The 26,821-nt window shown below is 39.6% G+C and overlaps 1 protein-coding gene across 2 annotated transcripts in view; it reads right to left on the bottom strand.

Annotated features, from left to right (window-relative positions):
- Clvs2 (clavesin 2) overlaps positions 1-20,188 on the bottom strand; it is a 111,107-nt gene extending 90,919 nt beyond the window's left edge. The window contains 2 exon segments of one of the 2 annotated variants that reach the window (NM_001410322.1): positions 18,677-19,186; positions 20,090-20,188. In NM_001410322.1, the coding sequence (NP_001397251.1) occupies positions 18,677-19,065 (389 nt within the window). In that variant the 5' untranslated portion in view covers positions 19,066-19,186; positions 20,090-20,188. 2 annotated transcript variants of the gene reach the window in all.
- Between the last annotated feature and the right edge of the window lie 6,633 nt (positions 20,189-26,821).

Below are 26,821 nucleotides of genomic sequence, written 5' to 3'. Positions count from 1 at the left end.
CGTGGGGGAGGGCCCAGGAGCGGCAGGACCCCTGCCTGAGACACCGCCGGAACCTGAAGGAAACAGACCAGATAAACAGTTCTCTGCACCCAAATCCCGTGGGAGGGAGAGCTAAACCTTCAGAGAGGCAGACAAGCCTGGGAAACCAGAAGAGACTGCTCTCTGCACACACATCTCAGACGCCAGAGGAAAACACCAAAGGCCATCTGGAACCCTGGTGCACTGAAGCTCCCAGAAGTGGCGGCACGGGTCTTCCTGATTGCTGCCGCCGCAAAGAGCCCGTGGGCAGCATCCGCGAGCGAACTTGAGCCTCGGGACCACAGGTAAGACGAACTTGTATGCTGCAAGTGACCTGCCTGGTGAACTCAAGACACAGGCCCACAGGAACAGCTGAAGACCTGTACAGAGGAAAAACTACACGCACGAAAGCAGAACACTCTGTCCCCATAACTGGCTGAAAGAAAACAGGAAAACAGGTCTACAGCACTCCTGACACACAGGCTTATAGGGACACTCTAGCCACTGTCAGAAATAGCAGAACAAAGTAACACTAGAGATAATCTGATGGCGAGAGGCAAGCGCAGGAACCAAAGCAACAGAAACCAAGACTACATGGCACCATCGGAGCCCAATTCTCCCACCAAAACAAACATGGAATGTCCAAACACACCAGAAAAGCAAGATCTAGTTTCAAAATCATATTTGATCATGATGCTGGAGGACTTTAAGAAAGACATGAAGAACTCCCTTAGAGAAACACAGGAAAACATTAATAAACAAGTAGAAGCCTACAGAGAGGAATCGCAAAAATGCCTGAAAGAATTCCAGGAAAACATAAATAAACAAGTAGAAGCCCATAGAGAGGAGACACAAAAATCCCTGAAAGAATATCAGGAAATCATAAATAAACAAGTAGAAGCCCATAAAGAGGATACACAAAAATCCCTGAAAGAATTCCAGGAAAACACAATCAAACAGTTGAAGGAATTAAAAATGGAAATAGAAGCAATCAAGAAAGAACACATGGAAACAACCCTGGATATAGAAAACCAAAAGAAGAGACAAGGAGCTGTAGATACAAGCTTCACAAACAGAATACAAGAGATGGAAGAGAGAATCTCAGGAGCAGAAGATTCCATAGAAATCATTGACTCAACTGTCAAAGATAATGTAAAGCAGAAAAAGCTACTGGTCCAAAACATACAGGAAATCCAGGACTCAATGAGAAGATCAAACCTAAGGATAATAGGTATAGAAGAGAGTGAAGACTCCCAGCTCAAAGGACCAGTAAATATCTTCAACAAAATCATAGAAGAAAACTTCCCTAACCTAAAAAAAGAGATACCCATAGGCATACAAGAAGCCTACAGAACTCCAAATAGATTGGACCAGAAAAGAAACACCTCCCGTGACATAATAGTCAAAACACCAAACGCACAAAATAAAGAAAGAATATTAAAAGCAGTAAGGGAAAAAGGTCAAGTAACATATAAAGGCAGACCTATCAGAATCACACCAGACTTCTCGCCGGAAACTATGAAGGCCAGAAGATCCTGGACTGATGTCATACAGACCCTAAGAGAACACAAATGCCAGCCCAGGTTACTGTATCCTGTAAAACTCTCAATTAACATAGATGGAGAAACCAAAATATTCCATGACAAAACCAAATTTACACAATATCTTTCTACAAATCCAGCACTACAAAGGATAATAAATGGTAAAGCCCAACATAAGGAGGCAAGCTATACCCTAGAAGAAGCAAGAAACTAATCGTCTTGGCAACAAAACAAAGAGAATGAAAGCACACAAACATAACCTCACATCCAAATTTGAATATAATGGGAAGCAGTAATCACTATTCCTTAATATCTCTCAACATCAGTGGCCTCAACTCCCCAATAAAAAGACATAGATTAACAAACTGGATACGCAACGAGGACCCTGCATCCTGCTGCCTACAGGAAACACACCTCAGAGACAAAGACAGACATTACCTCAGAGTGAAAGGCTGGAAAACAATTTTCCAAGCAAATGGTCAGAAGAAGCAAGCTGGAGTAGCCATTCTAATATCAAATAAAATCAATTTTCAACTAAAAGTCATCAAAAAAGATAAGGAAGGACACTTCATATTCATCAAAGGAAAAATCCACCAAGATGAACTCTTAATCCTAAATATCTATGCCCCAAATACAAGGGCACCTACATATGTAAAAGAAACCTTACTAAAGCACAAAACACACATTGCACCTCACACAATAATAGTGGGAGATTTCAACACCCCACTCTCATCAATGGACAGATCATGGAAACAGAAATTAAACAGTGATGTCGACAGACTAAGAGAAGTCATGAGCCAAATGGACTTAACGGATATTTATAGAACATTCTATCCTAAAGCAAAAGGATATACCTTCTTCTCAGCTCCTCATGGTACTTTCTCCAAAATTGACCATATAATTGGTCAAAAAACGGGCCTCAACAGGTACAGAAAGATAGAAATAATCCCATGCGTGCTATCGGACCACCACGGCCTAAAACTAGTCTTCAATAACAATCAAGGAAGAATGTTCACATATACTTGGAAATTGAACAATGCTCTACTCAATGATAACCTGGTCAAGGAAGAAATAAAGAAAGAAATTAAAAACTTTTTAGAATTTAATGAAAATGAAGGTACAACATACCCAAACTTATGGGACACAATGAAAGCTGTGCTAAGAGGAAAACTCATAGCGCTGAGTGCCTGCAGAAAGAAACAGGAAAGAGCATATGTCAGCAGCTTGACAGCACACCTAAAAGCTCTAGAACAAAAAGAAGCAAATACACCCAGGAGGAGTAGAAGGCAGGAAATAATCAAACTCAGAGCTGAAATCAACCAAGTAGAAACAAAAAGGACCATAGAAAGAATCAACAGAACCAAAAGTTGGTTCTTTGAGAAAATCAACAAGATAGATAAACCCTTAACCAGACTAATGAGAGGTCACAGAGAGTGCGTCCAAATTAACAAAATCAGAAATGAAAAGGGAGACATAACAACAGATTCAGAGGAAATTCAAAAAATCATCAGATCTTACTATAAAAACCTATATTCAACAAAACTTGAAAATCTTCAGGAAATGGACAATTTCCTAGACAGATACCAGGTACCGAAGTTAAATCAGGAACAGATAAACCAGTTAAACAACCCCATAACTCCTAAGGAAATAGAAGCAGTCATTAAAGGTCTCCCAACCAAAAAGAGCCCAGGTCCAGATGGGTTTGGTGCAGAATTCTATCAAACCTTCATAGAAGACCTCATACCAATATTATCCAAACTATTCCACAAAATTGAAACAGATGGAGCCCTACCGAATTCCTTCTACGAAGCCACAATTACTCTTATACCTAAACCACACAAAGACACAACAAAGAAAGAGAACTTCAGACCAATTTCCCTTATGAATATCGACGCAAAAATACTCAATAAAATTCTGGCAAACCGAATCCAAGAGCACATCAAAACAATCATCCACCATGACCAAGTAGGCTTCATCCCAGGCATGCAGGGATGGTTTAATATACGGAAAACCATCAACGTGATCCATTATATAAACAAACTGAAAGAACAAAACCACATGATCATTTCATTAGATGCTGAGAAAGCATTTGACAAAATTCAACACCCTTTCATGATAAAAGTCCTGGAAAGAATAGGAATTCAAGGCCCATACCTAAACATAGTAAAAGCCATATACAGCAAACCAGTTGCTAACATTAAACTAAATGGAGAGAAACTTGAAGCAATCCCACTAAAATCAGGGACTAGACAAGGCTGCCAACTCTCTCCCTACTTATTCAATATAGTTCTTGAAGTTCTAGCCAGAGCAATCAGACAACAAAAGGAGGTCAAGGGGATACAGATCGGAAAAGAAGAAGTCAAAATATCACTATTTGCAGATGATATGATAGTATATTTAAGTGATCCCAAAAGTTCCACCAGAGAACTACTAAAGCTGATAAACAACTTCAGCAAAGTGGCTGGGTATAAAATTAACTCAAATAAATCAGTTGCCTTCCTCTATACAAAAGAGAAACAAGCCGAGAAAGAAATTAGGGAAACGACACCCTTCATAATAGACCCAAATAATATAAAGTACCTCGGTGTGACTTTAACAAAGCAAGTAAAAGATCTGTACAATAAGAACTTCAAGACACTGAAGAAGGAAATTGAAGAAGACCTCAGAAGATGGAAAGATCTCCCATGCTCATGGATTGGCAGGATTAATATAGTAAAAATGGCCATTTTACCAAAAGCGATCTACAGATTCAATGCAATCCCCATGAAAATACCAATCCAATTCTTCAAAGAGTTAGACAGAACAATTTGCAAATTCATCTGGAATAACAAAAAACCCAGGATAGCTAAAGCTATCCTCAACAATAAAAGGACTTCAGGGGGAATCACTATCCCTGAACTCAAGCAGTATTACAGAGCAATAGTGATAAAAACTGCATGGTATTGGTACAGAGACAGACAGATAGACCAATGGAATAGAATTGAAGACCCAGAAATGAACCCACACACCTATGGTCACTTGATTTTTGACAAAGGAGCCAAAACCATCAAATGGAAAAAAGATAGCATTTTCAGCAAATGGTGCTGGTTCAGCTGGAGGTCAACATGTAGAAGAATGCAGATCGATCCATGCTTATCACCCTGTACAAAGCTTAAGTCCAAATGGATCAAGGACCTCCACATCAAACCAGACACACTCAAACTAATAGAAGAAAAACTAGGGAAGCATCTGGAACACATGGGCACTGGAAAAATTTCCTAAACAAAACACCAATGGCTTACGCTCTAAGATCAAGAGTAGACAAATGGGATCTCATAAAACTGCAAAGCTTCTGTAAGGCAAAGGACACTGTGGTTAGGACAAAACGACAACCAACAGGTTGGGAAAAGATCTTTACCAATCCTACAACAGATAGAGGCCTTATATCCAAAATATACAAAGAACTCAAGAAGTTAGACCGCAGGGAAACAAATAACCCTATTAAAAAATGGGGTTCAGAGCTAAACAAAGAATTCACAGCTGAGGAATGCCGAATGGCTGAGAAACACCTAAAGAAATGTTCAACATCTTTAGTCATAAGGGAAATGCAAATCAAAACAACCCTGAGATTTCACCTCACACCAGTGAGAATGGCTAAGATCAAAAACTCAGGGGACAACAGATGCTGGCGAGGATGTGGAGAAAGAGGAACACTCCTCCATTGTTGGTGGGATTGCATACTGGTACAACCATTCTGGAAATCAGTCTGGAGGATCCTCAGAAAATTGGACATTGAACTGCCTGAGGATCCAGCTATACCTCTCTTGGGCATATACCCAAAAGATGCCCCAACATATAAAAAAGACACGTGCTCCACTATGTTCATCGCAGCCTTATTTATAATAGCCAGAAGCTGGAAAGAACCCAGATGCCCTTCAACAGAGGAATGGATACAGAAAATGTGGTACATCTACACAATGGAATATTACTCAGCTATCAAAAACAACGACTTTATGAAATTCGTAGGCAAATGGTTGGAACTGGAAAATATCATCCTAAGTGAGCTAACCCAATCACAGAAAGACATACATGGTATGCACTCATTGATAAGTGGCTATTAGCCCAAATGCTTGAATTACCCTAGATGCCTAGAACAAATGAAACTCAAGACAGATGATCAAAATGTGAATGGTTCACTCCTTCTTTAAAAGGGGAACAAGAATACCCTTGGCAGGGAAGAGAGAGGCAAAGATTAAAACAGAGACTGAAGGAACACCCATTCAGAGCCTGCCCCACTTGTGGCCCATATATATACAGCCACCCAATTAGACAAGATGGATGAAGCAAAGAAGTGCAGACCGACAGGAGCCAGATGTAGATTGCTCCTGAGAGACACAGCCAGAATACAGCAAATACAGAGGCGAATGCCAGCAGCAAACCACTGAACTGAGAATCGGACCCCCGTTGAAGGAATCAGAGAAAGAACTGGAAGAGCTTGAAGAGGCTCGAGACCCCATATGTACAACAATGCCAAGCAACCAGAGCTTCCAGGGACTAAGCCACTACCTAAAGACTATACATGGACTGACCCTGGACTCTGACCTCATAGGTAGCAATGAATATCCTAGTAAGAGCACCAGTGGAAGGGGAAGCCCTGGGTCCTGCTAAGACTGAACTCCCAGTGAACTAGACTGGTGGGGGGAGGGCGGCAATGGGGGGAGGGTTGGGAGGGGAACACCCATAAGGAAGGGGAGGGGGGAGGGGGATGTTTGCCCGGATACCGGGAAAGGGAATAACACTTGAAATGTATATAAGAAATACTCGTTAATAAAAAATAAATAAATAAATAAAATGTAAAAAAAAAAAGAACATAAGAACAAGACAATCTGCTATCTTCTGGGAAAAACACAGCAAGTCAAGGCAAGGCATCTACATCCTAATGGGTCTGTCAACAGTCAAGAGTAGACTGGGGAAGGGCTACACTATCCTGAGGTCTCATTGTTGATCTGTCTCCTGATAAACTCTGGGAGGGATGGAGTTGTCTAAAATTGTGTGCCTGCCCTTGATGATGTAGCTCAGCGGTAGAGCAACTGCCTTGCGTGTAAAGTTGTGTGCCCACCAGTGAACCTGCTAGGATCCAATGGATAGTTCCAAATCAATGATGGATGGGGGAGGGTGTTAGAAATTGGAGGGAAATAAGAGAAGGTGGGAAGTAAGAGTAAAGAGAATGCATTATATACACATTCATAATCAGCAAAAAAGCTTTAAAAAGGAATGATCTTATGATAGACTATCTGCGTTTATAAAAAGTAAGCATCAAAAGATTATATTCAACACTCTGGAATCTATCTAGAGTACCACAGGCCTCGGTGTAAGAAGTCAAAAAACATTTCTCAAATATGTATTACAAGTATTTATTTGTGTGAGAGCAGAGTGAGTCCTGGTGTGCACATGCTATAGGTCAGAAAACAACCTCAACCGGGTCCTAACTGACAAATTCCAATGTCAGGCTTAGTGTTGAGTGTCCTTATCCCATTACCCATCTTACCAGTTCCTAAGACTAGAAAGCTTTTTGGAGAGTTGAAGAGTCCTATAGCGTATGTACTTTGCCTTTGTGGAGTGTGCGAGTCTATCTTTGGTAACACTCATGGCTTCATTGTAAACGTGATGCTCAGTGTTCAATGTTGTAAACTGAATCCTGTACGCATGCAGAGACAGGCAACTTCAATCAGAAATAATATATTTTAGGTTAAAATGGTGCACCTTTTCAAAAAATCACCTTAATTTCTGAAATGCACAATAAAACGATGTCAAAGACAAAAATTTAAATTCACAAAAACCTAATTTGGTTATTCTCTCATGGGGATGATTTATCCTTGCATTACCCATAAGCTTCTCAAATATTATTGATATGATAACACAAAATATAATTTGAATCTGAAATATGTTGCAAAAGAGTGATGAGTTTGTATGTAGTAAAAACTCAATCATGGCTCCAGTAAGGACAAAACAAGAGACAATTCGTTTCAAGAAACATGCTTCCTCCTTCCAAACTGTGTCAAAATCAAAAGATTTATACACATCATTATTTCAAAAGGAGTAAAATAAGGGAAATCACAGTATAAATAAAGAAGAAACTCTGGCTTGCTGGGTTTCTAAAGGGAAATTTAACCTTTTAAAAGATATCCATTATCTTGCTCCAAAAAGCAAACTAAATGGTCTTATATAAATCGTTTTAATTCTTAAGTCTGAGAAAAGAAACATTGAAAAGTTCTAAGCTAACTGCATTCAGAGGTCAGGCCAACAGCACTCTTGACTTCCTCTGGTCCTCTGTTGTCAAACATGTCATAGTCTCACCATTAGCAACTCAGTAGGCACTGGCTTAATAGAACGTTATTAAACAGCCTCCTGCCAATGCCTGTAAAATACTATCCACAAAAACATAACATCTACTAAAACAAATACACCTCTTCAGGAATCTTACCATAATTTTCACTTTAAAATTCCTTTCAGAAAATAGCTTTTCCTAAGTTAAAGTTCATTACAAGGATGTATTTCACATGTTGATGCTTGGACTTTAGACCTAAACTGTGTGAGTTCCGCCATTGCTGTTCTTCTCTCATGTATGAGGAAAGAGTCATGAATAAAATCTAGCACATGGTTGCAGCTCCTGACTCCCAACTGTGCTTACCAAAATAGTATGAACCAAGGCTTGAATCAGTTGAAAGAAAATACAGAGCACACAGCAAGAGGAAATCATGGTTCTAGCAAAAGGCACCATACCATGTAAAAAAAAATGCTCTCAATGGAAATTAAATTTCTATAATGTGTTTTTAAAAAGAACCATTGACAGCTACAGCTGCTTCTTCCTTGCTACATAGTCTAAACTGAACCCCTCATGAAGCCCATGGGTTATAAAAATCAGGACTCCTTACAGAGTATAGAACATCCCTGAATTCATAAATTGGGGTTACTTTTATTTAACTTAATGTCTTAAGGTAACCTAATCCCAACTTTATTTTGTATGTTAAAGAAGTTGTTGAATATCACTAAGCGTTTATTTCCTTTTTAAAATTAGAGATGATACCATTGACTTCCTAGGACATAATGTAAAGTGTGTAAGCTTGTGACAACCACAGACCCCACACTCTGGTGCTAAGTTCTATGATTCCTGTAGATTTTTAGTTTTCTTTTCTACATTCACTTAATCGACACTTGATGTGCGAAGCTTTCAACAATGTAGCCTTAATCTCACAAAAATTTTATAAGGATAAAAAAATAAATTGTAAAGCTTTTAATGGGGCTTGGCCTATAATGAAAACAAGAGGAATACTTCCAGGAGACTTCCTTGTTCTGCAATATTACATGAAACTGTTTTTCCTCCTACTTTCCTAGAAATTGTTCTGTTGTTTTCTTCCACTCCTCCTCCAATCTCTGCAATGGAGAAATAGAATTTGGTATCTCACTCTCATGCAGTATCTCACGGAATTCAAGTCGAGTGTTTGCGTCCTAGGCCAATATACTGAGTAATGCCTTATTGGTGGACTCAGCCAGTGCCCTTCTTAGGCACATCCTCATCTTCCCAGCTCCTTTGTAAAACATCAGTACTTCAGTATCCCTTAACTGAGATATTTATGTTGACAGAACTCATTCCAATGCTTCCCAAACCAACTGTGCCTCTAGGGTTGCCTGCATTAAGCACTTAATAAATAATAACTCAGTTATTCTATTTCCTTTTGACACTATCTCTATTCACCAAAACCCAACTATTCCTTTCTCTATATTCATGTATCTTTGTATCTGATAACCCTTTCCCGCTAGAGTTCTATCTCCACTGCCTAATAAAATGGTAGTTGACCTGATTCTCTTTATCTCTTCTCTTTCTCTTCTGGACATCTTCCCCACTTTTTTTGTGTGATTGATCATCTTGACACCTGCATAGAACCAATGGCTCTTCCAAAATCTCACTATTGCCTTAAACATCATACATCTTCCCTTATGGACCCACACACAATAAAAGCTTGCCCTGGACATGGAGACATTGTCTCATGGCAGTCCTCTAAACAGTAGTTTATTTCTCTGTTCTTCCTTCTCTTCAGTCTGTCGAGGATGACACTGTCTTTCCTTTTCCCTAAGCCCTACCCTTCTCACCTCCATCATGCTCTGCCATGTGAGATTGTCTCTCTAAATTTGAGACTTTGGTATCTTTCCCACTTTGAATCTATATCTCCCAGGCTATCCTTGTTTATCTTGTGACATCTCAGACATCTAACATTAGTTCTTAAACTGAGTTTTTCTATGTGATGCTACTTTCAGTCCTCAGCATAACATCAACATGCCCTGAACACTGGGGTCTCCAGTATCATATGCAAAAATCAAATTATCTCCCAAGAACACAAAGTACATCGTTTATTTCTGCACACAGAAGAAAACAAGTTGCTACCATTTGGTGTAAATACTTGGGTGACATCATTCAGTTCAGGCTCCCATCTCCCTCCAAGGGAGAAAATGAAGACATCTAGATAATAAACAAGAGTAACAACATTGCTTAGTAGAGAAGAAAATGGAAACTTTGAATTTTTTAATAAAAGAAGTTAATTTCAAGAAGGGAATTCCAAAAGTACTTTTTGAAAACATTCAAGATGCTCTTGCTTTCTTGCTCTCTCTTCCTCTCTTGTTCGCTCTTGCTCTTGCCTTCCCTTTCTCCTCTCTCTCTCCCTCTCTCTCTCTCCCTCTCTCCCTCTCTCCCTCTCTCTCTCCCTCTCTATCTATCTCTATCTCTCTCTACCCCCCTCTGGGTGTGTGTGTGTGTGTGTGTGTGTGTGTGTGTGTGCCTTTCTTTGCCCCTACAACCCTCTTAACTCCCCTCTTCATGTTCCGAATAAGCTCTATTCTATAATTAAAGAAAAAAATCAAGGTGACCAGACAATTCTCTCCTACCTCCAGCCAAGCAAATTTTGGTTACTTCCTGATCCATGTTTACCACCCTTCTTTCAGAGCAAAGATCAACAGAAATGGCAAATATGTTCTGTCTACCACTTCCCAGCCATTTCAGTATTGCAAGAGGAATACTAGGAAACATCCCAGTATCATATTGAACAGCACAACAGCCAGCAATTCTCCTTGTCGATAAATGAACAGCCATTATTAAACCCTTCATTAAAGTTAGCCCAATACCTCAGTTGTCATTAAGTCACATTTTTCTAATGTTGAAAGGTGCTTGAGGTTGAAACAGGCACAGAATTTGCTTTATTTATGCTACAGTGTATCATTAGTGCTAAGGCTGATAAACCTATCTAGGGGTTTTATAGCACCATAAATTATTTATAATAATAATAATAATAATAATAATAGTAATAATAATAATAATCTATCTAGGTAGTAGCCAAGATTTTAAAGCAATTTCAAATATGTAATTTCAATGTTGGCATAATAATGGAGTCTCAGCCAGATTTGATTATATTATTTTGCAAAGGACAATATGGATCTAAAAGAATTTCAGGTTTGCCTAAATCTTCACAGGAAGAGCAGAGTCTAAATGGTCTTTCTGCCACCACTTAGAACAAGCTTCTTTCCATTTCCTTTGGTGCCATATACCTAGAACACTTTAATGGAGTTGATCTGTACTTTTGTGTAAGAATAGAGGACATCCAGAAGTCACCACCAACATGGCACCTGGCTTTGGGGCCACGCATGCTCCAACCTAGCCAGAGTAAGGGCTTTTGTAAAGGAAAACCATGAGCACATTCAAAAGAGGCAGCATAGACACGGTTCAGTTTACAAGCCATGGAAGAAATAAAGATTCTGAAGTTTTCATCTGTCTGGCTTCTCTCACTGAACATAGATTAGGTGCCCCAGACTTTCTCCTGGGGAATGAAGGTCAAGCAAGAAGAGAAACACTAGGAATGAGACCATCACAGATAAAGTTTTACTCTATGGAGAAGAAAAGCAAAAAGCATGTGCAGGCTGCAGCAGAACTAAAACAGATTCATGCTGGATAAACACAAACACATCAGGAAGCCAGTATTTGGGGACCAGCTACTCTAAGCAAATGGCACTTACTACAGCCTTTGCTTTCAGAACATCTTTTTCACCTTAGCTTTTGTTCCCTCCCCTACACACACACACACACATACACACACACACACACACACACACACACACACACACACACACGCACACTCACTCATTTTCTCTATAGTCTGAAATTTAAATGAGATTTTTCTTTAAACACAGGTAGATTTTTTTTAACTATTAAGGTTGATTTAGGTTGGTCACTACATACACATGAAAAGTGACTGATTTGCTTACTAGACAGAGAAAGCCGGGGTGTATGTCCCTAACATCGCATATGCAAGATGCAGAGTGGTCTTGAATGGATGGATGGATGGATGGATGGATGGATGGATGGATGGATGGATGGATGGACGGATGGACGGACGGACAGATGGACGGATGGCGGATGGACGGACGGACGGACGGACGGATGGACGGATGGATGGATGGATGGATGGATGGAATGGAACAGCGACTAAATTTTGTTAAGTAAATAGATGATGTTTTTCCTACACAAAATGAGTAGCTCACAGCTGCTCCTTTGCCCCAAAATTCCAACAGTACCATTTAGTACCTTCATTAAACATTTGGGCCCCAGCTGGAAGTTAATCCCCTGGATTTTCACATTTGTTCCCAGGAAAAGCTATATGCCCTTTAACTTTACAAAACAAATCTATGTAATTAAATTTGTCCCTAACAATTACACATTTTAGATAAAATCATGTAGCGGATAGAAATTCTTTTTAAATCAAATTGAATGAAATATTAATAATTCGCTTTGCTGGTTACAATCACAAGGTCATGACACACAGGAATATATTTTCCTCATGGTGTTAAGCCTGCTTGTTATAACAGTGAAATTATGGACCTACTCTAGGTCAAGTTAAAGGTACTCGACCTTTTTCCTCAAATGGAAGTAATGCATTTGTTCACTAAGCATAACCTGCTTATGTACTAAGTGTGGGCTGCTGTGTTGATGCACCTTTACATAGTTCATTTGAGTCATCCAGGAGTAAGTCATTTCCTTCGCGGCTCTTCCACCTTGCTTAAAGCTGAATATTTAAAACATGGGAGCAGCCTGGACCAGACCTTGTCAGCATACTAGCAAGGGTTGCATCTCTTGTTTTTTGCTACTATTTCAGGATTAGTTCACTTGTTGCTACACAATTGGCCCAGTTTTAAGAGACTGTCCTAGTTTTTTTTTTTTTCCTTCAGGAATCTGTCGCCTTATCTCTTTACCACTTCCCAAGACAGCTTTTTATGTTGCTTTCGGTTTGCCATTGCCTGTACCAGAAGTAAAGTTTAGGGTCAGTTACTGTTTCCAAAATGCTGTTCAGATAGCTTCCTCACAGTTATAGGATCTCCTCTGGAACAGAAATGGGACGCAATGTCCCCCGCCCTTGTTAGCTTTGACCTAATGACTTGCTCACCTTCATAGCAGCACCTTCAGGTTTGTGAAGGCGAAGGTGCCTGGTCTTCACTGCAAATGACAACAACTCCTTAGTTGAAACAAACGAGCAAATTCTGATTTCCAATAAGATGAGAAAGGAAGTCTCTGAAAACCAAACTAAACGATTAAAACTGTTTTACGGCTATCAGAGTGTCTCCCTATTTCCCTGTACTTTGCCTTTGTTTTGAATGTTGACCACATCATTGGAAGAAATAAGAACATGACACGGCTTTGAAGAGAAGCCACAAGATCAAAAACTCAGGGGACAACAGATGCTGGCGACGATGTGGAGGAAGAGGAACACTCCTCCATTGTTGGTGGGATTGCAAACTGGTACAAACATTCTGGAAATCAGTCTGGAGAATCCTCAGAAAATTGGACATTGAACTGCCTGAGGATCCAGCTATACCTCTCTTGGGCATATACACAAAAGATGCCCCAACATATAAAAAAGACACGTGCTCCACTATGTTCATTGCAGCCTTATTTATAATAGCCAGAAGCTGGAAAGAACCCAGATGCCCTTCAACAGAGGAATGGATACAGAAAATGTGGTACATCTACACAATGGAATATTACTCAGCTATCAAAAACAACGACTTTATGAAATTCGTAGGCAAATGGTTGGAACTGGAAAACATCATCCTGAGTGAGCTAACCCAATCACAGAAAGACATACATGGTATGCACTCATTGATAAGTGGCTATTAGCCCAAATGCTTGAATTACCCTAGATGCCTAGAGCAAATGAAACTCAAGACGGATGATCAAAATGTGAATGCTTCACTCCTTCTTTAAAAGGGGAACAAGAATACCCTTGGCAGGGAAGAGAGAGGCAAAGATTAAAACAGAGACTGAAGGAACACCCATTCAGAGTCTGCCCCACATGTGGCCCATACATATATAGCCACCCAATTAGACAAGATGGATGAAGCAAAGAAGTGCAGACCGACAGGAGCCGGATGTAGATCGCTCCTAAGAGACACAGCCAGAATACAGCAAATACAGAGGAGAATGCCAGCAGCAAACCACTGAACTGAGAATAGGACCCCCGTTGAAGGAATCAGAGAAAGAACTGGAAGAGCTTGAAGGGGCTCGAGACCCCAAAAGTACAACAATGCCAAGCAACCAGAGCTTCCAGGGACTAAGCCACTACCCAAAGACTATACATGGACTGACCCTGGACTCTGACCTCATAGGTAGCAATGCATATCCTAGTAAGAGCACCAGTGGAAGGGGAAGCCCTGGGTCCTGCTAAGACTGAACCCCCAGTGAACTAGACTGGTGGGGGGAGGGCGGCAATGGGGGGAGGGTTGGGAGGGGAACACCCATAAGGAAGGGGAGGGGGGAGGGGGATGTTTGCCCGGATACCGAGAAAGGGAATAACACTTGAAATGTATATAAGAAATACTCAAGTTAATAAAAAAAAAAAAAGAGAAGCCACAAAGACCTGTTCGCTTATACGTCTTCTTTTCTAAGAAAAAGCTATACTATACCAGCAAATATGCAAGAATAATGGGCAAAATTCTGGGAAATTTGGTAGATTCCAGCCATATCTGAGCAATCTGCTTTCAACTGCTTTTGGAACTTTACTACGTGATAGTCAGTCCCGATGACAACTTTGAATTATCACTGTCATAGATTTGCTCTGATTATTGTTATATTTAACTGTTTTCTAATGACTCAGCTAGGTTCCAGATAAATAATATTTGGAATATAAAGAACAACTTTATAAGCCTGTTACAACCTACAAATGTATTAATAGTGAGCTGACAATATTCAAATAAACTCAGAATATGACATCTTATACTTCATATGACAAAATTTCATTCATGAGTATTTCCAGTATTAATTACTTGTCCATCCATGGAGGAATGTCCTCTCTCACTCTGTCTTTCTCTCTTCTTGTGTGTATGTATGTGTCTGTGTGTTTTTGTATGTTCGTGTGTGAATGTATGCAAGATATACACTGTACAGACAGAAGTAGAAATCAGAGTTGACAATCTTTTGTGTCAGTCCTAATCTTCTGTCTTGTTTGAAATGGGGTTTTTATAGTTATATCAATAAGCTTCTAAGGATTCACCTATATCATATTCTTACAAATAAGAGCCCTGGGATTACAGAGGCACACGCTGTGTCCAGTCTTACATTGAGCCTGAAATTCAAAGTCAAGTTACTATGCTTTTGTGGCTGTGCTTTTACACTCTAAGCCATCTCCACAGATTTTAATCTATGGATTTCACCTTCTCAGATATTAGCTCTTATGAACTGAGGTCTAGACTGCTTTCCCCTTTCATCCCAAGCTTTCCTTCTACAAGAAGCTATCTCTTCCACAGACCATTATCCCCCGATTCTTGACAGAATCAGGTGGACAAATTAAATTTCTCTACTGAGCCCTAAGCAGGGCACTATCATTGAAGAAGCAAGCGAAGTGTGTGATATCTGGGGTACTGGGAGGACCATGGCAGTCTAATGGTGCTTATAATTTCCTCATGTTTACTAACATATTTTCAGAAATTATGTTAGATGACCTGAACAAAAGAAGACAAATTTATGTGAATTTTTCAAAATACAGCCTGATCAATGAAATCCACCAGTCATTTGAGCCTGCTCTGGTCCATTTTAAAAGAATCCATAGACCAAAGCCAGAGTCACTTTGATATTTTAGAATTTTGAGTTGCAGTAGATTTATTATTAAGTGGTTATATTGCAAATGTTGTGCTTCGCATAGGCTTCTTGATGACTCCATGTCTCGTAAAGGTTTTGGAATTGGTTCAGATCTGTATGAGTCCAAACTAACCTGTACAATATTATAGTAGAAAAGTCACTATGCTTGCCTCTTATATACATTTATGAGACCAGTGTTCTGGAGAACACTAAAACTTTTCTTCCTTATTCAACACAGGAGAAAACTTCACAAATAAATCCCACTTAAAATTTTTAGTAAAAACTGTGTAACTTGAACTATGGTTCATTCTGAGTTTCTCTACCCTAGTTTAGGTGCTGCTCTTACAAATTAACTTTCTGTAGAGCAGGCCTTCAAAAAAATTACATACTTTCCTTTTACTTCTTTATTTAGGACATTTAATATAATCTTTCTTCCCCTTCAATTATGTGGGTTGTTGATTTTTCGCAATTTCTGAAATTTCCCTGTAAAATGATCTACACTCTCCCTTTTCTTCCCCAAAAAACATTCCTTTTTATAAATAGCCGTTCAACTCAAGGGATATGGTTGGAATTAAGTTCAGACATGCAGACTTGAACCTGGGTGATTTGGGATTATCAAGATGAGAGAAAGGAAAGAATGAGCACCTTAGTCACAAAGAGACGAAGAACAGAGACGGTGGCATGTGATGTGTACAGCTAACAGAGCAATATATCATAGAGAGAAGGTACCAGAGATTTCTCCAGGAGTCAGGAGATAAGGAGTAAGGTAAGCCATGATACTATGTGTAGAAAGAGAAGGTCCGGTCTGAGATGAACTAGGGAGGCCCTGACACCGTGAGACACTGCTTTCCTTCTATTTTAAGAGAGAGTAGAGGGCTATGTAAGCCCTTATCCTGAAGACGACGGTTTTCAGAAAGTGCCAAGATGCATAACTATTTATCTGTTTCACTGCTCATCAGTATTTGTAGATTTAAAATGTACTTTCAGTAAGGAAAAAGAAGGAAAAATATATCTGAAATTTAGACAAGCCCTAAACCATGTGAGTCCTTTTCCTATTGTTTTCCTTTCCTTCTGGATGATAGGTGCCTCTCGTCAACCTCGGAAATGGTATCTTACTGCTACTGCATAGACCCTGACAGTACGTGTCCATACAGCATGGCTTCTCGTGTTTAACTTTAACTACAATCATGAATTACTTTTATCAGCTTGTATTAGCATGTTGGAAATAATTCTATACACCAATCAGTAAATCCCCTTCCAATATGATTTCCAGGGAGAGTTTTGTTTATTGATAGCCTGTCTTCTATAGTAATACATACAATAAGAAACTAAAACATTTCATTTCCTATAGCCAAAATAACTCTTCATATGTGTGTGTGTGTATGTGTGTGTGTGTGTGTGTGTGTGTGTGTGTGTGTGTGTGTGTAAAATTTGCCTATCTAAAGACTACAGACAGACTCTAGGCATATTTAAATATAAAATGTCTATATATCCCTATGGCTCCATATAGCATAACATATGGAAGTCAGGTGATAGATTTTCAATCTAACCAATATAAGGAATATGAGTTTTATTTTTACAGTTTAGTCGACACAACTGGCTGGCTCACATAACTCTACAGTGGACTTTTTATGAAGTCAATGTCTCCTATTTGACAAAGAAAAAGGACTCCCAGAAGCAATTCTGTCTGTGAGTTTCTAACTCAGTGATTCTTTATATAACACTTAGTCTTTATGTTTACCAGGAAAAATTATCAATTGAAACTCTCAGCCTATAATTATAAGAAAGTGTGACAAATGAAAAAGGGGAAAACTATTAAAATATGCATTTGCATTTTACCTTGCTAATACTCTCAGAAGTCTGTCTGAAAATTCTGTTAGAGATACTGGATCTCCTTTTGATTGCAGAAGTCAATTACATCACTCCAGAAATAGTTTAAACTAACCAGATGCATCCAAAGACACCATCCACAGAACTAAAAAGACACCAAATGCTTTAACAACTAGCTCTGTGAATACTGTGAAATATGCTTAACTTTCTATTAGATGGGAACTATCTTACCCAAGAGCCTTTTATAAGTTTTGGGTCTTACAGTCTGTGAAAATATTTGTGAGGGAGGGCACAGAAATACCAGTCTGTGTTTTTCTCCTAAAGTAAATGTAGTATTTCTCTCCTACTAAGCAGCATCGGAACCTATAGAGTATACCAGTGGATGGATATTAAAGTTCGCCACTCTGAAAAAGATGAAAAATCCTATCAGACAGGAAGCATACCCTTCAGATTAGTGACAGGCGCCAAACAGGAACACTAGTCAGTCTTTATTTTCAGTGTCGCTAAGCATGCTCAGCGACAGAGGGTACAACTTTTCCTTCTCATTGAAGTGACACGTATTGTGTTATGCCTTCACCTACACATCACTGAGCAGAAAAGTTCCCAAGCAATAAAACTGTCTGCTCTTGGTTAAGCATGAGGCTGTTCCAGGGAGATAAACTATCAGTACTGGGGAGAGAGAAAGGTGGTGTTGGTGATTATGACCATGAATCTGATGAATAACAACAGACTTAAGGATTTCTTGAGGGAGAAAAAAGGAAATGTGGTCTCTATTCTCTCCTTGTTTCTCCACACGAGTACACATCAGGATTTAAAAGCCAAAATTTTTAGAGGCTTTATTCAGTAGTTGTGTAGTTTCATTCTCAGATTAATAATGTGGCTTGGGAGCACATACCGCTGCAAGAGAAACTGTGATAGAGTAGGAAGAGTTTTAAAAGAAAAACTGCAAGCCCTTCCCTCCCAAGGGAGCCTACCCAAAGCTCATAGTGAGTCCCATTTTCCCTTTGCCCCCTCCCCCACGCGCGCCAAGTAAACAAAAGCATTGAAATTGCAACACTGTGAAACTCCTCAGAGTAAATTATAAAAACCAGAAGTGCCAAAAGATCACAAGTAAAATTTGGGATTCAGGATTTACCTGCTCTGATCCCAGTTGGCAGCAAAAAGGACTAGAATCTTCCTCCCATAGTGGTCCAGATTGGCCAGGCCCCCAGGAAAGCCGTCCTTCAGTGCCTGCTTGATGCCAGGGTCAGTGGCCTTGAAGCTTTTGAACATATCCAGGTTCTGCTGCCGGTACTCAAAGTATTGGGCCAAGAGGCGGAAAGCCTCGAAGTGATGAAATTTCCTGGCCCGCAAGAAGCGTAAAATGAAAGCGTCATCCGTGCGCAGAAAGCCAATGTCCGGTCTAGTGATGACCATGTCCCTTACTTCTTGGATGTCCTGGTGCAGAGTGTCTGGGTTCTCATTGAGTTCCAGGCGAGCTTTCTCCAAGGTCTCGGGAGAGAGACCAGCTTGCAAATGAGTCATTGTCCCCTTGGACCCAAGCTGTCCACTCTGACTCTCTCTTTGTGTGTCCAATAATATACCTGGCACTTGTCGCCTCCACACCACACTCTGGCCTCCAGTCTCTTCACTGCTGCTTCCTTTCCTGTACAAGAAACGGTTCCTCTTCTGTTTTAAGTCAAGTATCCTGTTGCTCCTGCTTTTCCCCACAGCTTTTCTGAAGAGGTAACTTCTCCCCCCACCCCCTAGCACCCCTTAAAAAACAATGCCTCCCATTAGAAGTGAGCCTTTGGACAGGCCCTGCAAGCCTGCCTCTTTTCTTTTACCACTCAGAATTAAAAAAAAAAAAAAAAAAAAAAAAAAAAAAAAAAAAAAAAAAAAAAAAAAGGAAAGAAACCCTAATTCCAACTAGCATGGGTGCTCTTGGGGCTTGGCTCTGCCTTCGCTTGTCTTGCAAGATGTAAGGAAAACAACCCATGGACATCACAGCCCCAGCACTGTTAAGCTGTTGCGGTTCCTGCTGAAGGATGTGCCTAGCACAGATAAAGATGAGAATTCTGATTAATAATAAGGTGGCTCTTCAGCTCTGGAGAGGCGGGGAGGGAGCGTCTTTGGCAGAAAGAGAAAGAGGAAGGAAAAGAAGCTCATTTCTCTCTGCTTATTCAAGGATGCTATTTTTATAGGATGTCGTTGTGTGATTTTTTTTTTTTTTACTTTAGGTTATTACGATCCAATTAGGGGAGACGCAGATAGTGCACCTCTTCCACACACCGTGATCTCATAAGGCTCCAGCTGGGTTTTGGGTACCGTTGACAGGGGCGTGGGCTCACCCTCACCCCCGCCCCCAACTTCTGCCTAGTCTCTCCCTTTATTTCTGGAGACTTGCCAAGGAAGTGGAGGATAATGATAAGGACAGGAGGAAACCTCTTTGGGAGCAAAGATGTCAAACCGGGGTGGGTGCTGGGAGTTGATGAAATAAAAATGTCTCTATTTTTCCTATAACGCCCCCACCCCAAGCCAGAAAGAAGAAAGAGTAGTCAGTTCCTACCAGCAAACCAAGAGGCAGAGACGCTAAGCAATGCGGCACTCCCCTGCATCCATCAGCCCTGGCTTCCGTAGCGGCCGTGGGGGCGACAACACCATCAACTCCTCTCAAAGGGATGGAGCAAGCCGAGAGAGATGGTGGCTGCGACCCGCCTGAGGATTCACCGGGGAGCAGCCTCGGCCACCTCAACCAAGGACAGCCCGCCTCTGTCAGCAGGAAGGGTGGGGACCGGCAGAGCTAGGACCTCTGATGCCCCAGGTCCTCGCCCGGCCCAGCCATTTTCGCCTTCGAGACAGGAAGAAGGGAGGGGATGGGAACGCCGGGACGAAGCAGGCCACGAAGGCTGTGGCCGCCTTTACCTTTGTGCGCCCAAGCGGTGGTTCGGCGCGACCCGCACGGACTGTTCCAGTGCAGCCGCTGGGTCCCGCGCGCCCCTGGGGCTGCTGAGCCCTCTGCTGCTAAAAGAGGATCCGGCTCAGCCCAACTCTTGATTATCCCAGAAGAGAGCTCCTAGCGACGTAAGCGTTGTAAGCGCTCGCGCAAGCACTCCGCACCTCTCTTTGCCTCTTAGGGGCAGGACCGCAATTTGGGAGACATTCAAACATCCCGAGCCCCAAGTTCAGCCTACTCTGGGTCCCCAGGTCCCAGCCAGGGCTGGCCGCAATTGGTCTGGAGGTAGGGCTAGGGCCTCACAGCATCCCCAGGACCCTCGCTCACCCTTTGTGTGCATGATCCTCCTCCGGGCGTGTGGGGTAGAATAGCCCTTGCTTTTGCTCCTTAACTGAGGTTGAAAACCTTTTCTGGTTCCTGTGGGTAATTTTGATGGGAGTAGGAGTATGGAAACGTGCTGTATTTTCCGCCTTTGTTGTACGCAGAGATATTTAATTTTAAGAAAGCCCACAGAGGTTCCAAGCCGTTCCTGGTGTTTACTCTCCGGGGAAAAGTTACAGGGATTTGTTTCCAGCTGTAAACCCTCCCTGCTAAATTCCCACTGAAGAGGATGAGCATGACAACTAGAGCAAAAATCAAAAATACCAACAAGAATAACAAAATTGTCATAGGACAGGGGGTTGGGTAGGAGCAGGGGGAAGAGGGCACTTGATTCCTAATAAGGTGTATTTCCATTTACATCTAGAGACCTGCTCTTTCCTTGTGACGTGTGACACGTCTTTATACTGGAATCGTCATCAATAAAAAGAGCGCCTGAGCTTATGATGCCTGGAAATCTTTTTTTTTTTTTTAAAAAAAAAGACAAAATGTTTTCACTTTTCAAAACACAGTGCACATTACTCTAACTGTAAGAAAGGATCCTAAGTTTAAATTAGCCCAGTGCAGCAACTCTTTACTGAACTCCAGTGTAGGTTAGTGATCTAGATTCTGTGACTAGTCGGTGCCTCTGAAGTCACCACACTGTAAAGACTGAAAGACTTTCAAGTTATACAAGATTATTTTTGTTTTCTTGAGTATGGCATTGATAAAAAAAAAAAGGAATGCGATACGGCATGCTACACCATTTGTCAAATAAATGAACGTGAAATAATTTAGGAACCGAAAAAAGGGGAATAAGTCATAAACATATTGGTTAAAGTTTAAATGCAAAAATTATATGAAAGTTTATATGAAAAATTAGTCATACAAATAGGTATGTGTGCTTATGCACGTATCTGGTCTGTGTATATATTATACATATACACTGTTCATCCCTGGGGAAGTGTGGGGAATTGATTCCCAGGTCTTACAGATAACATACTCTGCAAAGGTTTACATACATAGCATGCTACAGAATTTGTATATATTCTACACACACCTTCCATGTGTTTAGTAAAGACAGAAATTGTTTGTGCAAGTATTTGCTGAATCCACAAATTACTGAACCCATAAATATGACTCTATATTCTACATAAATTTGCTTTAGCCAGTAGCTAAAAGTTGGAAGAAATTCCTTTCTCAGATCGACTAATAAACAAGTTTTAGCTATCACCAAAACTTTAAGTGAATTTTCTACAATTATCTTGTAGATCTACATGTCTTACAAAAAAAGATACTAGGTGCCTGTTATCCAGACTTATTCTTTTTCCCAGACTAACAGTAAGCTTGGAGGGGCTTTGAAACATAGAGCTAATGGTGCCTCCACCTGAAATCAAGGCAACTCTATATCTAGGCATGGCACTATAATATCTCCTTACTGAGTCAAAGGCAAACACCGAGTTATGTAAATTTACTGCTCCAAAAGTTCCCCATGTGTGCACAAGTATCACCTGACTCTCTTTTCTTAACTCTGTAGGAAAAAAGCTAAGAACCCAATGCCCGACATGGTCAGTCATTCTTCATACTGGCTTGATAAACCAGAATGTTCGCTCATATCTGCTACCAGAGTTTCTAAAATTACAGCTAACCTGCTACCTTAAAATAATTAAAACACAGATTTCTCAGTGTATCTTAAAAACAACCGCTTAATATCACTCCCTAAAATGTAACTGTTTGACTGAGATAGAAAGATAGATAGATAGATAGATAGATAGATAGATAGATAGATAGATGATAGATAGTAGATAGATAGATGATAATAGATAGATAGATAGATAGATAGATAGAGTAGATAGATAGATAGATAGATAGATAGATAGATAGATAGATAGATAGATAGATAGAGTAGATAGATAGAGTAGATAGATGATAGAGTAGATAGATAGATAGATAGATAGATAGATAGATAGATAGACAGACAGACAGACAGATATAGATAAACAGACAGACAGATAGATTTTGTTGCTATTATTATTGCTTGAAATATTGGTGTTGGAACCAAAACCCTTGAACACACTAAGGAAACACTCTACCTAAATATGAAATATTTCCCTCAGACCCCTTTCAGACTATATTTTTATTATACTTTTTATTATTTAAAACAATTTTTAAATTTAAATATATGTTGATAAGATTCTTTCCCTTCTCCACGTCTTTCCAGATCCTCCCCACCACCCAACATTAAGTGTTTTCCCAAAACACAAAAGCACAACACAACAAACTCCTCCCCAAAGCAAGAAAACAAAAGCAAACCCAAAAGAGGAAAAAAAAACAAAGCAAAACAAAACAAAAACACTAAATTGAGACCAAATAAAAGCACGCACAAAAAACTCTGGAGTTGGTTATCCATTGGTCAACTATGACTGAGCATGAGGCTGTCCAGGTTTGTGGCTGACATACTCAGTGCCACTCTGTTGAAGAAAACCGATTTCCCCTCTCCTAGCAGGTTTAAGTGACAGTTCACTTAACCTTTACTCAGTGGCTAGCTTTTTCATTCATTCATCCATTTTTTAAAAAAATATATCAAAATAAAATCCATTAAGATAAGACAAAAGTTATCATATCAAAGTTGGACAAGACAGACAAAAAAAAAAAAAAAAAGGACTTCCAAACTGGAAATCATAATATGCATGGAGAAGATGTGGTGCAGACCCCGAGCCTGCAGCAGTGGGGTCTTTCTGTCAGTTTCTGCAGAGCAACCTATATAGTCTTTGCAACAGCCTGGGGACATGTAACCCCCACTCCATCCATCCAGCTCTAATGATCTATTCCTTTTCCCTTTCCTAAGTGTCTGTCTGTCCCCTTTAGTTCCTTACTCTATACCCTCTGTAGTTCTATGGATCATAGATTAGTAATCACTGACTTCACAGCTAATATTCACAGATTAGCAAATGCACGCCACATTTGTATTTCTGAGTCTGGGATGCGTCGTTTCTAGTTCCATCTATTTGTCTAAAAATTTCATGATGATATTTTTAATAGCTGGGTAATAGTGCATTGTGTAAAGTTACCACATTTTCTTTATCCATTCTTTGGTTGAGAAATATCTAAGTTGTTTCCAATTTCTGGCTATATAATAAGTAGACAATAATAAATATGGTTGAGTGCATGTCTCTCTGGTAGGATGAAGAATCCTTTGAAACAATGCCCAGGAATGGTATACCTGGATCTTGAGGGAGATCAATCCCATCTTCCTGAGAAATTGCCACACTGATTTCCATAGCTATTGTAGAAGTGTGCTCTCCCATCAGCAATGCGTTACTCCATGCCTTGCCAGTATGAGCTGTTACTGTCTTGTTGATCTGACCCATTCTGAGAAATGTAAAATAAAATCTCCAAGTAGTTTTGAATTGCATTTCCCACCCCCTTATCTTTACTCTTCTTTCTGTGATAACAAGGATTTTTTTAATATCTAAACTGTTTTAATGTTGTTTCAATTTCTCCTTATTAAGTACCCTCTATGTCCTCTGAAAAAGGTCCCCAGTGTTATTTACTCATTCTCCAATCCATTCTACAAATCTCATCCTTCTCCTCTCAGATTTAAATTTCCAGTCCATTTGGGGATATATATGCTGAAATATGTGAAGAAGACCTCAAATGATTTTTCTCTACAGAGTATCTAATTAATTCCACATTATGTATAGACACTATGTAGTAAGACTACTATGCTCCCCTGCCCGATGGGAGAGATAGGACACCCATTTCCACAAAATAACTTTGTATATGCCTAGATCTTAACTCAACAAAATTTTTAAGTGCCCGGGACTTTTATATACTTAAGACTCCTAGATTGTTCTCACAGTGGGGCCCCAGCAGAAGCATCAATGACATCAGGGAACTGAATTGAAAACTTTTTAAGATATAGGAACTTACAGAGTTTTGGGATCAATCCTTTGAATTTGAAATTATTGCCCTAGTTACCTGATTCTTATACCTCTCATTATTCCTGCCCAAATCTCTGAGTTTCAGTTTAGAATTCTCTTTTGTTTGTTTTACTTTTTTATGTGAAAAACACCTTTTAATAAATTCTCCAGTCCGGCTCTAAGGGTCGTAAGCTACTTATTTGTGTTTCTAAATTGTTGTTGTACATTTTATACATACAAAATGTACATGTTCATTTTACATCAATAGTACTGTACTAATTGATGATAATTAGCTAATTCTAGATTGATAACAATGTTTCTAAATATTTTAATTTTTTCCATATTTTTCCTGACTTCTCTTGGTTTTCTTGTAAACTACCAATATTTTCATCGTTGCTTTGAAAGTAATTTTTATTTTTCTCTGATTCTATTTTATCTAGTCATATTTAAGTTTGCTTAGACTAATTTTTACTACTATTCTTTTTTATTGGATATCCTTTGTATTTACATTTCAAATGTATCCCTTTTCTCCCTTCCTCCTCCCATCTGCCCTCCCCCTTCTCCTATGAGGATGCTCCTCCTCCCACCCTTTTAATCTTGCACTAATCTACATTTTTAGAATTCTACATGGAGTATTGGAACCTCCGTCTCCATTCAGAGTGCCCTTAAGCTCTCGGATTGGTATAAGTCTTACTGCCTTGAAATATTCCTTATGCTTCATTTTCATTTTTTCTCTGCATCTGGAATTCCAAGTGTACATATATTATGTTTATTTACTTTCTGTGAGTCTCACTATATAGCCCTGGCTGGCTTGAATCTGTTATATAGGCCAGGTTATCTTCAGTCTCTCAGAGATCTACGTGTCTCTGCCTCCCAAGTGCTGTACTCAAAGCCTACGTCACCATGCTCTGTTTCTTATACGTCATTCTCTTCCCATCTCCTATTTTATTTCTAATCTGCCTTGAATCTGTCATATCCTTCTTCACTGTTTCTAACTTATTTCATTTTCTAATCTCTTCACTCTTACTCTGTTGAATTTATCAATTCTTCCATAAAATCACGTTTGTTCTTTCTAGAATTTCTTCTGACGAGTATACATACACAGAGATATGTCAGCAATATTATCAATATTGATTCCAGTTTTCTAATCTCTTCATATATAAAAATGGTAATTTTTAATGTCTTTAATAATTCTAAATTCTGAATATATATTATCATATCATTAATTGTTTTGTTTTTGCTTATTGATCATACATATTACATTCTCTCCTTGCATGTCTATTATTTTATTTTAGTCATATGTAATCACAAAGATAATTTCTAACATGTGTGTTTTGAGTTGGTGCCATAATGTGTCAGCATGATATACATATTGTCAATATATCATACTATACATGCTGGCTATAGAGCATAGTCTACTGTTTAGGGCTACAACATATTAATACAGTGAATACTATGACCAAATATAAAACAAGTTAATCTATGTATGTCTATAAACATAGAAAAAGCATATGAAACAAGCAGAGGATTGAATCTTTACTAAAATTAAATTATTATAGCTGTAATATTACGTGAGACTATGAATTTAGAGCATGAAAGCTCCTCTGGTAATTCAGTGAGCAGCATAAGGCCATGGTGGTACTACTGCAGACTCCTTCAGCACTGCACATAGATGACATGACACTTCTCTTATCAAAAACAGTTATTCCTTCAGTGGTTTAACCTTAGCCTACTGTAATATTACTTTATAAACTTAATTCTGAAAAGCATTTGACCCTTCATCATAAAGATGGCTGTCAGTAAACCAGGAAGCAGATACGAATCCATCATATCTCCCTGGAACTCAGACTCCCAGATCCAGAACTGCAAGACATGGGTTCCTGCTTCTTAGAAGTTCCGCAACTTTCAGTGTACTTGTTACAGCAGCCCAAAGGAGTTAAAACACTTCTCAAATACTTCTAATACACTCTGCTTAATGGGTCATTGACACTAAAACTGTCTCTTTGACCTTCTGAACTATTGGGAAAAAAAATACTGGCTAGCCTCTCAACCATGAAGCTGCATT

The sequence above is a fragment of the Rattus norvegicus genome, chromosome 1, assembly GCF_021556685.1.
Source record: "Rattus norvegicus strain SHRSP/BbbUtx chromosome 1, alternate assembly SHRSP_T2T, whole genome shotgun sequence".
Taxonomy (NCBI): domain Eukaryota; kingdom Metazoa; phylum Chordata; class Mammalia; order Rodentia; family Muridae; genus Rattus; species Rattus norvegicus.
Note: the sequence above shows the minus strand (reverse complement) of the source record. Positions and strands in the feature narration are given on the sequence as shown.